At 46.0% G+C, this 14896-nt stretch overlaps 1 protein-coding gene across 1 annotated transcript in view; it reads left to right on the top strand.

The window, feature by feature from the left end:
- PPIL1 (peptidylprolyl isomerase like 1) overlaps window positions 1-4709 on the top strand; it is a 30652-nt gene extending 25943 nt beyond the window's left edge. Inside the window, exon 4 of the mRNA XM_078644211.1 lies at window positions 1252-4709. Within this exon, the coding sequence (XP_078500337.1) occupies window positions 1252-1472 (221 nt within the window). The 3' untranslated portion in view covers window positions 1473-4709. The remainder of the gene's footprint in view (window positions 1-1251) is intronic.
- The last annotated feature ends 10187 nt before the right edge of the window (window positions 4710-14896 follow it).

Here is a 14896-nt window from a genome sequence, read left to right as displayed (position 1 = left end):
TGACTAATTTATCTACTGTATTTCTCTGAATTTTACCATTCCTAATCCTTGGCAACCAAATTCAGACACATAATACCTGTTAATTCGTGTCTTAGGGATCATTTAATAAAAAAAAAATTTTTTGACACTCGTTTAGACACTTTTAATTTAACTCACCCTCACAACACGTCCTCCTTCACACAACCAGCTCCGCAGTCTTTCTGGCGTTGTAGCACACCAAAGAGGCACTCGGCCTCTTTGGTGGGGCCCGATGATGAAGCATGACACTGACTAGGTCGGTGTGTGAGGGCTTTCCTTTTCACCCTAAGTGAGTGTGTGATCCTTATGTATCTCGCTCCAATCTAGTGGCATTTTTGAGACTGATTTGGCCTCCCTGTACTGTAGAGAGAGCAAACGGCCTAGTGTTCCATTTGTGTATAGTTTTGTATATTTATTTGAAGCTACCCACTCAAAGCAGTGATACACTTATCGTTTGAGCCTGTCTAGCTTTTCATAATATTTGAGCATTACCATAATGTTCTGCATATGTGACTGTCCTGCTTCAGACCCCTCTCCGTGTGGGTAGCGAACTGGGAACGGTAATCATCAAAGGCATATTTACAATGATAAGGGGAGCGGGTGGTTTACGGCCTCGGCACCAGCACTTGATAGTCAACACCGGCACATATGACAGTCTGCCACATGGTGGCGCTGTTTGAAGCGCACAACAACATTTCTTTATTAAATCAATATACATTAAAAATTACTATTCCCTGCCACCCAAGCCATTATTATAGCTTTGGGGACCTGGAATAGTCTAAATTGTCACACTTAAAGGAGTGTGACGCTTGGTAGTTGTATTGGTACTGTCATTGGAAGCCCTGGAAGGGGCATTGGGTGGTTCAGGCTGCAGGGGCCCGACGCGGGCCTGGCTCTTATTATTAATATTATGATTATTTTTCTTTACAAACTAAGCACTGCGTCTATACCTCCCATTACACCATTTAGCAAGGCTGTTTTATTCTTGGTTATGTAGATTGCGCAGCCATGATATGGTGATCAGGCTCAGTAGTGTCATAGCGATTTTTTTGGTGTCGATAATAGGTTTATGGTTTATTAGATGACAGGGAAAGATTTAAAGTTCTGAGACTCCTACATTGCAGATATCTAAGAATCTATCTTTGGTGCATTCACCACCAAGCGATGAGGTGTATGGTCCATCAATCTGCAGCTCATGTTAAACCTTTGCTTAACACTAGCCTCTCTTTCCAGGTGCAGGAATTCTTGCCATGGCCAATGCTGGACCCGACACCAATGGCAGTCAGTTCTTCCTCAGCCTGGCACCCACCCAGTGGCTGGATGGCAAGCACACCATATTTGGCCGTGTCTGCCAGGGCATGGGTGTGGTGAACCGGATAGGCATGGTGGAGACCAATTCCCAGGATCGCCCAGCAGATGACGTCAAAATCCTCAAGGCTGCCCCAGCAGGTTAAAATTCAGAAGAGGAGGAAATCAGAACCCCTTCTCAGCAAGCTCTTATTTGTGGTGCAGGCGGGAGGGGGCCGGGGGAAGAAAGGATATGACTGGAATGTGTCGACACTTGATCTTTTGCTTCTTTAAGCAGGTCAGCAACGCTCAATGTGAACTCTCATTTTCCTTCTACTCATAGCAGACTGGATTCTGTTCGTAATATTCATGGTTGCAAACTTGCTTATTATGTAATATCCAGCTGCGCCTGACTCATTGGTATCAACAGCCACCATGATGGGACTTCTAATTTTGCTTTTCCTTTTTAAGAATGGGTCAGAAGATCTCCTTAGGCTTTTTTTTCTGTTGTTTCAAATCAAGACCTTATGAAGTTAACCCTTGCGAAATGCTGATAATTTGAATCTTTTACTTTGTACCACCGACCATGTTCTCCCGTCTTCTGTACCGATGGTGCTACTGCGTTTAAATCCGGTTTCTAAATACCTAGGTTGTTCCAAGTGTCTGATAAATACATTCTTGCAAGATAAAATGGTACAAGATCCAAACGATGCTCCTCTACACTTTGAATAAAAGGTTTAAAAGCTTCTCCCTCCACGATTATGGTTTGTGTAAAGCTCTTAACACATGCATCCTGGCTCTTGTCCTGTCAAAACACTCTATTCCCCTGGTGGCTTTAACAACCTTGTGGTTTCAGTGCCTCAAAATGGGAAAGGTTTGTTATTAGCTAGAACATTTCAGTGATGGGACGGGGGCTGGGGGGTGTTATACGTTGATGTGAAACCTATTTTTTATAGTAGATGTTTTAAAATGTAATGAGCCCTCTCCTCTGCAGGTCATGCTCGTTATTCAAGGTGCTCTCGCAGCACTCTTTTCTTTTACTCCCACTCAGTTGACTATAGCACGGTCTAGAGTCACGATAATGTGCACCTTTCGTGGGGTACCTTGATGTGACTAGGCTTGCCTCTCCTATTTGCTGAGAGCATCGTAGGGTCCCCTCAACCGCTCAGTCCAGCTGGCACCTAAGAAGGGAGTGTTTATTAATCTTTGACCTATGGCTGCTGCAGCACAGGTGTTCTAAGGTTCCTACATTAAATGTATCCACTGTGTATTTGTAGGGGGGTCTTCTTCAATTACCATTAGCCAGCAAGATAGTTGCTGGGATAGTAGGGATCTGTGTGCTGGAGAGCAGGCCTCCAATGTTTTCCTGCACATGCCTCCAGTGTTGGTTTCATGCTTGCTTCTGCAGCCGTGGAAAGGGACTCCTCAGCTGCATGACTGTGTTGTGCTTCAGCTTACGTGCCATGGCTATGAGTACCTGTGAGCCTTCTTGGTCTGTGGATGGCTTCTACCTTGTTTCGGCAAGCGCAGGAAGGTGCATCAGCTTTGTGCCTGCCAGTACCATGTTATATGCCAGTGAAGTATTATTTTTCCTTTGCTTGCTGTCTGCCTTTACCAAAGGTGTGGGGGCGGGGGAGGTTGCCTACTCCTTGACTGTGTAAGGGAGCCCCAACATTTGACTACATAGCAGCTGAAGACTAAAAAATTCTCGATGCTGGCGTGCGTTTTTTTTTTTACGGCAATCAGTTCCACGAAGGATAATTTTTGGCCACTGCTGCAAGGGTGAATGTATGTATCTTGCCGTTTTCTATAATGAAGTAAAACCGTTTAGTGCTTAATGGCCAAGATACTATTGTGACAAAAATGTAACCCAAGTAACACTGCTGAATTAGTCCTCGAACATGATCACAATCCGAGCTAGCTCCATGCTTTTTTTAGTCAAACGATTCTTTCAGTTAAAGGTCTTTCGGGGTTGAGGCAGACGGCCTATTGGGAAAAAAAGTGAGATGCTTCGACTGTCACAAAGTCACCATTCACAATTGGTATTCCTCTATCAATAGTAAAATGTAATGCTGTTTTTCCGTCCGCTATTAAAATCAAGTGTGTGATACTGAATTAATAAACACAAAGGAAACAACCGGCTGTGTATAATGATTGTTACTGTACATTGATGACAGTGTAAGAAACCAGCTGGGGTAGCACGAGTTCTACTTTTCCCTTCTGCTAACGCCTTCTCTCTCCCATTGACTCCGCCCACCCCCCACCAATGAATGGACAGGGATTAAGTGGATTGGGCAAGACGCCGCAAGATTAAAAGAAACGATGCTGTCCAAACGCCTTTCACTTTACAGAACTTCATACCAAGAAGCTGCAAGTCTGGAACCACCATGATGTTTTTCTTGCAGACACCTCAGCCAGCCTTCAGGTTTGGAGCATAGCCTTCCTCTTAGATTAGTCTTGCCAGCCCAACAGTCTTGGGGCGACACACTTGAGAATCAGCATTTTCTGACTCTAAAATCTCACATATCTGGAGCTATGCCCTTGGAGAATTCGGGGTAGTTGTGGCGCTACTAGTGCACTGGTGTTAGTGTAAATCTTAGTATTTTGCAGTGTACACTTCTCACTACCTAACATTCACACTTTCAAGCATGCTAAGAAATCAAGGTCATGTGACTTTGGACCTCACTAAAATCTTGTCTGAAGGTTCTACTTAAGGCAACAAAACAGTCTTTTTCTACTTCTATATTTTGTCAATTGCAAATTTAAAACAAAGCTAAGAAACTGATTATTCCTATATAACCCCTCTAATGCAGATTAGTAAAAACGTCTTTCAAATGAATGAATACGGGCTTTATAGAAGTGTCCCGACTAAGGAAGTGGAACTGTTGTTTCTAGATGTAATGTCCTCTGCTCATACGCCAACCGCTAGACTAGTGTTATGTGAACTGAATGACATGAAACATAATAATCGCCCTGCCCAGAAAACAAGAACTAGAAAGAATGACTGGTTTCGATTACTTGTTTTGAGGCTCTAATAGCTCAAAAGTGAATCCAAGAGCATGCAACACACTTAATGGCTGATATTCGCATTGCAACTGAGCAGAAAGATGCTGTGGACAAATCAGTAACATCCGTCTATCAATATAACTTCTCTTTACAGCTATAGGATACGTTTCGAACAGTTTGTTGTATTTCACTAAAGTAAAAGTATTTTTTGTGAGATTTATCAAATGTTAAACAAGTTTTTTTTACTGGGTTCTCCTAAACTACCTTTGCGAGCAAGTCTGTTGCACAAGAGCTGAGCCTATGTTGAATACATCGATTGTTTTTTTATTTCTTATACAAAACTGTTGACATTTTGCAATTTTATGTGTCGAATAAACGTATTTTTTAAGTAAACCACATTTAAGTGTGAGCCTATTCTTTGAAAACCGTGTTGGTTGAAGAGTCATCGACAAGTGGTGTGTTCTGGTGTCATACTTGAGGAAGGAGAAGGTGTTCCAGATTTGGCCTAGTAGCATCTGGCAGCATCCTAAATACATGGAGTAACATGCATAGGGAATGTGAGGCATAGTTTAGCTCCACTGTATATAAGCCATTATGACTTGTACTTTGAGAAGTAATTAGAGTATTGATTTTGCGAACTGCCAGGTCTATATTTCTTTTCTAAATTCGAAATGGCTACAAATGTTCCCAATTTCCTTGAGGAGACTGTTCTAGAGCTTGTATGCCTGCATGAAGAAACCACCTACCAATGTGTTTTGTAATATTTTTGTTCTTTTTTAAAGGCAAAGTGGATCTATTCTTGATCTAAGGTTTCTCCTTTGGATTACTACCAGACTGTCAAAGAAGTATAGCCAGAGGTCTGCCTCACGTGCAAGCTTCCTGGGTACAGTGAGCTTGATATCTATTGGGTGTTGGTGCAACTCTGTAAAATGAATTACTGAACATGTGCTCTCTTAGAACAACATCATACCATCAACATCACTCCCTTTACTGTCCTTCAACCTACAATTCAGCGTCTTACTAGAGAAGTCTACAAAATCCACCCAAGACTGGTTAGACAATTTGTGACTGTCACTGACCTTCAAGTGGTGCTGCTTTGATATGGGACTAACTTGGTAATAAGGGCTGCCTTCCTGGGGGCATAGGTCATCTGGTCGGCTACCTCTAGGGACAGCAGGGTATCCCCAACCACTGGCATGTGCTTCCTGCATACGCAGGGCTATCTCTATGCTACAAACCACATATCCGTAATATTCCCCACTAAGTACCTATGTACCAGGACTTTGGGGATGTGGACCATTTTGTCTAAATTTGACACTGCAATGTCGCTGCCATCATTGCTGCTGGACTCTGAGAGCTGTTTGGAGGAGGTGAGAATCTTGCTGGCTCACGAAATTAGTCAAAAGGAGCTGTTAGCGCATATTTATAAAGCGCACGGCTACTCCCTGGAGTGTCCCGGCGCTGAGAGCAAATCATACGTCACCTAACATAGAGCAAACCGACCATGGTCGAACGGCTTATTGCTGGAAAACTCACGATTTAAGACTTTTCCTTAAAGTCAGGAGCTCTGAGCTCTGTCTAATGGAGAAAGGAAGGCTGTTCCACAGCCGTGAAGCAACCATATGAAAAGATCTCCCACCTGTCCGAGACAGTCGCACCCTCGGAGTGACAATCAAGAGTTGTGATGAGGCTCTCGGGTTGCGCTTTGGGAAATAAGGCTGAAATCTGTCCCTAAGTTAGGGTGCTCCAATCTTGTGAAAGGCTTTAAAAACCAAGACCAGGGCTTTAAACTGAATTCTTTTCCGTACAGGAAGCCAGTGAATTGACAACAGGAGCTGGGTGGTATGAGTTCTAGAGCCTACCAAAGAAATGGCTCTGGCTGCTGCATTCTGAATCACTTGTAGCCGGCCCAAAAGATATTCCGGAAGGCCGAGATACAAGGAGTTCACATAGTCCAGTCCAGATATTATTAAGGCCTGAACCACTGTCTTCCTGTAAGGGATGGAAAGCAAAGGGAGAAGGTTTCGCAACATTCTCAACAGCCCAAAGCATACCCGGCTACCGTGTGTATTTGAGCCTTCATAGAGAGAGTTGAGTCCAGCTTAATTCCCAAATTCTTCACCAATGAAACAGCTGACACAGGGGGGGGACATATCCTGGGGCCACCATTCAAACCAAGTGTCGGGTGGCCGATGTCCAAAGAAGATCATCTCCGACTTCTCTGAGTTGCATTTAAGATGGTTATAACTCCGCCAAGAGAAGACTTTAGATAGGCAGATGTTAATCAAGTTGCCATCAAACTCAACTCCTTTCTCGCAGTTGAACAGCAGCTGAGTGTCATCAGCATAAGACACTATCTTGGCACCAAATGTCTCAGCGAGAGTGGCCAAAGGAGTCATGTACAAGTTAAACAATGTGGGGCTCAAGATAGAGCCTTGAGGCACCCCCACATTCAGAGGAGGAATCTCCGCCGAGAAAGGAGGGGTCCAGATGGTTTGATAGCGATTGGCAAGAAAGGACTTAAACCAACTCAACACTGTGCCTTCTATACCGCTGTTGCTAAGTCTTTGCAGTAATCTTGAATGAGGCACGGTGTTGAATGCTGCGTAGAGGTCTAGCAACACCAGAATGGCATTGCCTCCTCTATCCAATGTAGCTTTAATGGTTTCTACCACTTGCAGTAAAGCAGTTTCAGTGCTAAAATTGTCTCTGAAGCCCGGCTGGCTAGAGTGTAACAGCGCCTCAGTCTCCACATAATTTGTTAAGACCTGGTTTACAAATTTTTCTAAGACTTTCAAAAATAAAGGCAGGAGGGATATAGGCCTGTAATTACAGGCTACCTCAGGATCGGCCAACTGTTTCTTGAGTAGCGGGAGAATTTTAGCATGTTTCCACAATTGTGGCATCATGCCTTCACGTAGAGCGGTGTTCGGGATAGAGTTCACACAGGAATTAATCACATCCTCCAATGAGGATAAAATCTTCGTTGGACAAGGATCAGTGGGTGAACCTGATTTCAAAGTTTTCATGAACACCATGAAGTCTTCTCCGGGAACTCCCTAAGGGAGGCACTAGAACTGGGGCCCACATCTCGGTGGAAACCCTCAGCGTTCTCCAAACCTGTAGTTGGAACTTAATAAGAATCCTGAATCAATTTAATTTTTTCATAGAAAAAGAGGGCCATTCGTTCAGTCCAATCGCTAGTAGGTCTAAAATGTTGGCTCGTAGCCGCCAGGGAGGAGAAGCTTTTTACAACATTTGACAGCTTGGCCAGCTGCACTCTCAGCTCTTCTGTCCTCCAACTCCTTTGGGGACTGTTTGCTGGAGGACACACTGCTTCCTGCTCTGGATCCAGCGAGGGACCTCCCAGCTGTGGGTCCTCCTCTTGGGCCATGGCCAGGAGGTTCTTCCCGCCTTGGTTTCGTACTCCCCTTCCACATCATTCTATTCCTACTTCTGCGTTGTAGATTGCAGCTGGTGGGCTTCCTTCCATGCTCTGAGGTTTATCTGGAGCTTCTTTTTTCTTGGAGCCTTTTGTCATCTGCAATACTCTCTCCCTTCACAAATGTTCCAGCTCCATCCCAGTGTAGCCCTTAGTGTTGCGGAGGAATCACTTTGCAGACCAGTGTTACAGATGCACACACATGGGGCTGTAATTAAGTTTGGGGAAAAAATGGACAATCTAGGGGGGGAGCGTTTTTTGATGTCAGATTGTCACGAAGAATTTAAGAAAAATAGAGTAAACTTTAATAAATACACTGAAACCAACACGTCAAAAATCTAAGAAGTTAAATAGAAATGATTTTTTAAAGTTCTAGGTGAAAATAACACCAAAAAAAGCACTAAGCTTCACTCACGGGTATCTCGTTGGGCCTGGTCAGAGGCCCAAATTCAGGCCAACTATAATGAAGAGCAGGTTGGATACAGTAACAGGTTTGCCTGGGAGAAGAGGATACCTTCTCACAGTCCAAGTCCACTCAGGACTTTAGCTGGAGGTTGCTGAGATGGCCTCTAGAAGATTATTGTGTCCCTGTAGTCCAAACAGGAGGTCTGTCAACTGACCCTTGGAGCCACTTCTGGGTTCAAGGCAAGCAGGTCTAGTCGTCTTCAGACAGCAGGGCAGTTCTTCTGAATCTTCCACAAGTCCAGTACTGTTCTGATGAGAGGTTCTGAAGGTGCTGTGTTTATACCAGTACCATCCTTGGGGTGGTGGATGACTCATTTGTCTAACCTGCTTTCTTGGGTTTGGTTCCCAACTGTTTAGGGTAACAAAGAACAGGCAGGCCTAGGTGTGAGCTGCACTGGCCAGTAGCAGGGCAGGCAGCGTCGGAAGCCAGTAAGGGATGATTATAGCCCTCAAGCTACCATCTGAAGCTCAGGAAAGCGGAGTACAACAGCCCACAACATCCTGCTCAGGAGAGGAAAGCCCTGCCTCACACTCGGAACTCTTTTGTCCCCATGTCTGGAAGGAACACAGCACACCACAGGAGAGGCATTCACAATCATGTGACACTGGCAGAAAGGCAAATTTGGTTAGCAGAAAAATGGAAACTTTCTTAAAGTAGCATTTTTAGAATAGTAATTTAACGTCCAATCTTGGCATTAAAGGGGGTTTTAAAGTGAAGGGAGCATTTCTCTTAGCTATCACAAACTGAATATATCACTTAATTGTAATAAGGTAACCCAATGTTAGTTTATGGGAGAGATAGCCCTTTAAAAGACAACTTTAGCAGTGTTTCACTGTCAGGACATGTAAAACTTAAACACAGATATCCTCATTTTTAAATAGCATCCTATCTGTCAAATTAATCTTTAGTACCCACTTTATGGTTGATTTGTACGTATTAAAAACAAATGTTTAGGCCTGGCAACAGGCTTTTTTATGCCACATCAAAATCGCAATGCAAGATGCAGTGGCAGACCTGAGGCATGTTTTAAGATGCTATGTTAGCGTGTGGCACAATGTATACTGCAGTCCACTTGCAGCATTTAATTTACAGGCCCTGGCTAGATGTTGTACCATTTAGGGGAAATTAAATGTGCCACTTGTGTGTAGGCCAATTTTACTATCTTTGAATTTGAATTTAAATTTGAATTTTGAATTTAAACGTATTTGTATAGCGCACGTATACCGGACGGTTTCATGGCGCTGTGGAGGTGGCTCAAATTCAGATTACAGACTCGGAACCAGCTCAGGCTGGGAATGCCTGTTGGAAAAGAAAAGTTTTAAGTCTCCCTCGAAACTCAATATAGGAGGCTGAGGAACGGATGGGTAAGGGTAAGGAATTCCAAAAGGAAGGGGCGAGGACAGCAAACTTGCATCCTCCCGACCTCTTCCTCCTAAAGCGGGGAACCACCAGGAGAGGGCGGATGAGCGCAGATGTCTGCTGGGAACATAAGGGTGAACAATGGACGTAATAAAAGCCGGAGCTGTTCCGGCCAGGGCTTGAAAAGTGAGGCAGCCAAGTTTGAACAAAGCTCTCTCTTTAATTGGGAGCCAGTGAAGGGAACCCAAGGCGGGGGTGATGTGCTGGGATCTGGATAAACCAAGGACCAACCGGGCCGCTTGGTTTTGTACAAGCTGAAGTCGACGTAAGGCATAGTTGGGGATACCGTTATAGAGTGCATTACCATAGTCTAAACGTGAAAGGACCATTGCCATAAGAACAAGTTTGAGGGCTGACAAGGAAAAGAAACGTGAAATTTTGCGGATGGTGCGTAGAATAAAGAAACAAGCCGAAACCACCGTGCTCACATGTGAATGGAGAGTAAGGTGTTGATTCAAAGTGATCCCCAAAGTTTTAACAGAAAAGGAAGGTAGAGGGGGAGGGCCAAGTGAAGAGGGCCAGAAAGCAGAGGACCAAGGGTTGAGATGCCCACCAGTCAGGACAAGCTCGGTCTTGTCAGGGTTGAGTTTTAGATGATTAAAATTCATCCAATCCCTGATGAATACCATCACTGACTGGAAGCTAGAGATAGAGGAGGAGGAGTGAGATAGATTAAAGATGAGCTGGAGGTCATCAGCGTAATTAAACACTGTGACCTCCATCTGCTGTAACGCAAAAATAAGAGGGAAAATGTAGAGATTAAAGAGGAGAGGGGAAAGAGAAGAGCCCTGGGGAACACCACATTGTACCTTGTGAGCTGTGGAGGAGAAATCCGCTAGATGAACAGCCTGGGTGCGGTCGTTGAGGAACGATCTAACCCAGGACAGGGCTGAACCCCTGACGCCCGCCGCCTCGATACGGGAAAGAAGGATAGTATGATCAACCGTGTCGAAGGCGGCAGAAAGGTCGAGAAGGATCAGCGCCTGAGGAAGATTAGAGTCCAGCCCCTCTCTAAGTGTGTCCATCACGGATACCACCACCTTCTCGGTGGAGTGCAGGGGACGGAAGCCCGCTTGAGAAGGGGCAAGAAACTTACTAGTTTCGATAAAGGCACTCAGTGTTTTGGTGATGTGCCGCTCCAGGACCTTAGCCAGGTAAGGAAGGAGGGAGATGGGCCGGTAATTGGACAGTACTGTAGGGTCAGCCCCAGGCTTTTTTAAGATGGGGATAACTGTGCCAAATTTATGCGACGTGGGAACAGTTCCCCTTCTTAGGGAGTCATTAAGGAAGGTCAAGGGAGGGAGAGGACAAGCTTGAAAAATTTTACACAAGATGTGGGCAGGACAGATATCCACCGGGGATCCAGATTTCACAGTAGGGAGAATAGAAAGAAAGGTGTCTTCGGATAACGGAGTGAAGTGGTCAAAATGATAAGAGTTGGGCGGTGGAATAATGTCAACAAAACCAGAGGAAGGGGATGGAATGTTGAGTTTAATATCTGCAGTCTTATTTATAAAAAAATCATTGAGGGAATCACATAGGGGTTGAGAAGGGACTGGTTTAACTGAAGTTCTGTCTGAAGTGGCCAGTTCAAATACAGTGGCGAAAATTTCCCTAGATTGACTCTCCGCTCGGAGGATCTTATCGGAGAAATAGGCGGTCTTAGCCTTGAGGATGGCTCTCTTGTACTCCGCCTGAATGGAGTTGTACAGGAGTTTGGAGGACTCGCTGTAATTACGCCTCCAAGTGCGCTCCGCCTGTCGAGCGGCCAGCTTTTTCGCCCTAAGCTCAGGGCCGAACCATTTGTTCGCATCGTGGGAGCGCTTCACTTTGACACGCCTAAGGGGGGCCACCAGATCGCATGTTGAGGACAGCCAACTGTTAATGGCCACTGCCTGGGACGAGATGGACAGATTATTGATGGCAGGGCTTGATGTTAAGAGAGAAGAACACAAAGATGGCATGTCCACTTTTCCCCAGTTGCGTGCCCAGATGTTTTTGGGCAAAGGGGACTTCTTTGCTAGGCCCAGGTCAAGAGAGAAGGAAATCAAAAAGTGGTCAGACCACAGACAGGGAGTGATAATAGGAACAGGGATTGAAATGTTAAGGGACCAGATTTGGTCCAGAATATGACCACGGGCATGGGTGGGAGTGTGAATGTGAGAAACAAAATTCAGACTACTAAGAAAGTCGGTGAAGTCTTTGGAAGGTACATCCTCAGCTGGATGGGAGGGCCAGAAGTTAAAATCCCCCAGTACCAAGACCGCTGAGTGGTTAACAGCCAGGGTAGCTATAAGTTCTTGAAAGGCCGGGAGGAAGTGAACCATGTTTTTAGGTGGTCGGTACATGAGAACACAAGTAATGGGAGTTGAAAACGATGTTGAGCGGGCCACTAAAAAATCGACATCCAATATAGAGGGAAATGAAAGTAGCTGGAACTGGATAGTGGAGCGGACCAACAGGGCAACCCCCCCCTCCCAATTTTCCAGGCCGGTCAGCTCGCAGAGCATAATACGAGGAGGGCAAAGCTGCCAGTAGATTGGGCAGTGACTCAGGACGGAACCATGTTTCCGTAAGGAACAGTAGATCGGGCTTGTGAGTATCTAAAAAGATAAACAAGTCCGACTGGTGTTGTACTGCCGAGCGAGTGTTCAGCAAGAAAGCAGCAATGAGTGGAGGGGAAGTCCCTGAGGTTAGGGGAATAGGAATAGGGTCATTATAAAGGGGAACCCCTGAGCAGGGACTGGGCATAAGGGAGGGTAAGTTAGGAGGGAGGGTAGGTAGAGGGGAAGTGCGGACAATATCCAAGTAACCAATATGCTCCCTTATGGCAGAGTCCAGACTCCAGGGGCCTTGGAAGGCGCAGAGCTGAGCAGGCGAGTAGGAATAAAAATTGGCATAATGCCGTGCCCCTAGCCCCGTCTGACCGCGGACGGGCGCAGACGGGCTTGCCTTAGGCGCGCCTTCGGCGTGCAAAAGGCGCGCCCGCTGCGCTCGTCCGCTGCGCTTCCGGTTACACATGGGCGTTTTATGGAGGACAGCCTCGGGCCGCTAGACCGCTGCCTGCGGTGTACGCGCCCTTCCGGCTACCTCCAATATGGCGCCCACTCTACAGCAGTCCGGCACGAAAGCCGCGCTGATAGAGCTGCCCTCCACGCGATCGGCACTGGAAGCCGCGCGGGACCGGGGCAGAGGATGCCTGGACTAAGAGACGCGGTAGGTGAAATATGAGGCAAAATTAAAAATGATCAAGGCAACAGATTAAAATGCAAACAGTCGTAATCACTGCTAACAATAAAAATAAAACAGCGCTAAGTCGGCAGAGCTGTGATCTAGCATGGAAGCCCCCAATGAGCCCAGGAGCTGCCACCACCTGAGAGCCCACCGAGAGCACCACGCTGAATGCCGCTTTATGGAGGACAGCCTCGGCCCGCTAGACCGCTGCCTGCGGTGTACGCGCCCTTCCGGCTACCTCCAATATGGCGCCCACTCTACAGCAGTCCGGCACGAAAGCCGCGCTGATAGAGCTGCCCTCCACGCGATCGGCACTGGAAGCCGCGCGGGACCGGGGCAGAGGATGCCTGGACTAAGAGACGCGGTAGGTGAAATATAAGGCAAAATTAAAAATGATCAAGGCAACAGATTAAAATGCAAACAGTCGTAATCACTGCTAACAATAAAAATAAAACAGCGCTAAGTCAGCAGAGCTGTGATCTAGCATGGAAGCCCCCAATGAGCCCAGGAGCTGCCACCACCTGAGAGCCCACCGAGAGCACCACGCTGAATGCCGCTTTATGGAGGACAGCCTCGGGCCGCTAGACCGCTGCCTGCGGTGTACGCGCCCTTCCGGCTACCTCCAATATGGCGCCCACTCTACAGCAGTCCGGCACGAAAGCCGCGCTGATAGAGCTGCCCTCCACGCGATCGGCACTGGAAGCCGCGCGGGGCCGGGGCAGAGGATGCCTGGACTAAGAGACGCGGTAGGTGAAATATGAGGCAAAATTAAAAATGATCAAGGCAACAGATTAAAATGCAAACAGTCGTAATCACTGCTAACAATAAAAATAAAACAGCGCTAAGTCAGCAGAGCTGTGATCTAGCATGGAAGCCCCCAATGAGCCCAGGAGCTGCCACCACCTGAGAGCCCACCTTTAATGGAAATAGCACAAGCATTTTACCATTGGTTAGTAGGGGAAACATGCACAGAGTCCTAACGCCAACAAAAACAAATTCAGTAAAAATAGGGGAGTGAAGTAAAAAAAAGTCTGGGGAAATACCATGCCAACGATGTCTGGCTAACAGGCTCCGAGTAACTACTAATGACTGAGATTAATTCAAGCATTCTATCCATCACTGTTTACTTAAGTTCATAATTTCTAAGACATGAACCATCCACAAAATAAGTGAATTCACATTTGTTAAGAGGAACATCAGGCAAATCAATGTGTGGGCAGTGGTTAAAACAGTCATGTAGGTCTCCATCCCCACTAGTTGTCATCAGAGAAGCAGAGATTGAGAGCAAGACAGCGGATCAAAGTAATATGAGATAGGTCACTATAGAGTGATGTTGAGCGTTTAGCAGTGAGCAGGGGTGCAACTACAGAGTGGGGCACAGCAAGTCAACGGTGTACTCAACACAATATTTTCAGGTGACTCCACTAGATTTGTGGCAGCCTCCACAGACCATAAACAAAATGAGAGCCCAGCCGTGACTGGGCCTGAAACTAAGCCGTAATGAGCTTTTTCTGATTTCTAGCGAACCCCCACCCATTCCTCGGCTTTCTACAAACAGCCAAGTGCAAATCCATTTTGTTCATGACAGTACAGGATAAAAGGTATGGCACAATCAGGGAGACCTTGGGTGGGGCAGATGTCAGCGCTTGCAAATTTTTATAAATGCATTTTCTGCTCCACTGCAAGGGTTCTGGGGTACTTCAAATAACGTCTTGCAAAGACTAGGCTATGTCAGCATAACCCAAAATCCATTGTCTACCGTACCGAACCATTCCCAAAAATATGTACCTGGAAAACAATTAGTGTGGGACAATTTATGAATGGCTTCAACTCGTTCATAAAACAGGTGTGGATTACCAGCGTAACTTTCATGGGCGTGATATTGCACTTTGAGAAGGCAAAACTAATTTTTCCTATTCAAGTTTTGAGCCCCTTCTTAGCCAATTCATATTGAGATTAGGCCTCCTGCACTGACTTGGAGTAACAAATGGCAACAATAAATCATCAACATATTTGAGTAGAGC

The sequence above is a fragment of the Lissotriton helveticus genome, chromosome 5_1 (assembly GCF_964261635.1).
Source record: "Lissotriton helveticus chromosome 5_1, aLisHel1.1, whole genome shotgun sequence".
Lineage (NCBI taxonomy): Eukaryota > Metazoa > Chordata > Amphibia > Caudata > Salamandridae > Lissotriton > Lissotriton helveticus.
This window is presented reverse-complemented; position numbering and strand designations above follow the sequence as displayed.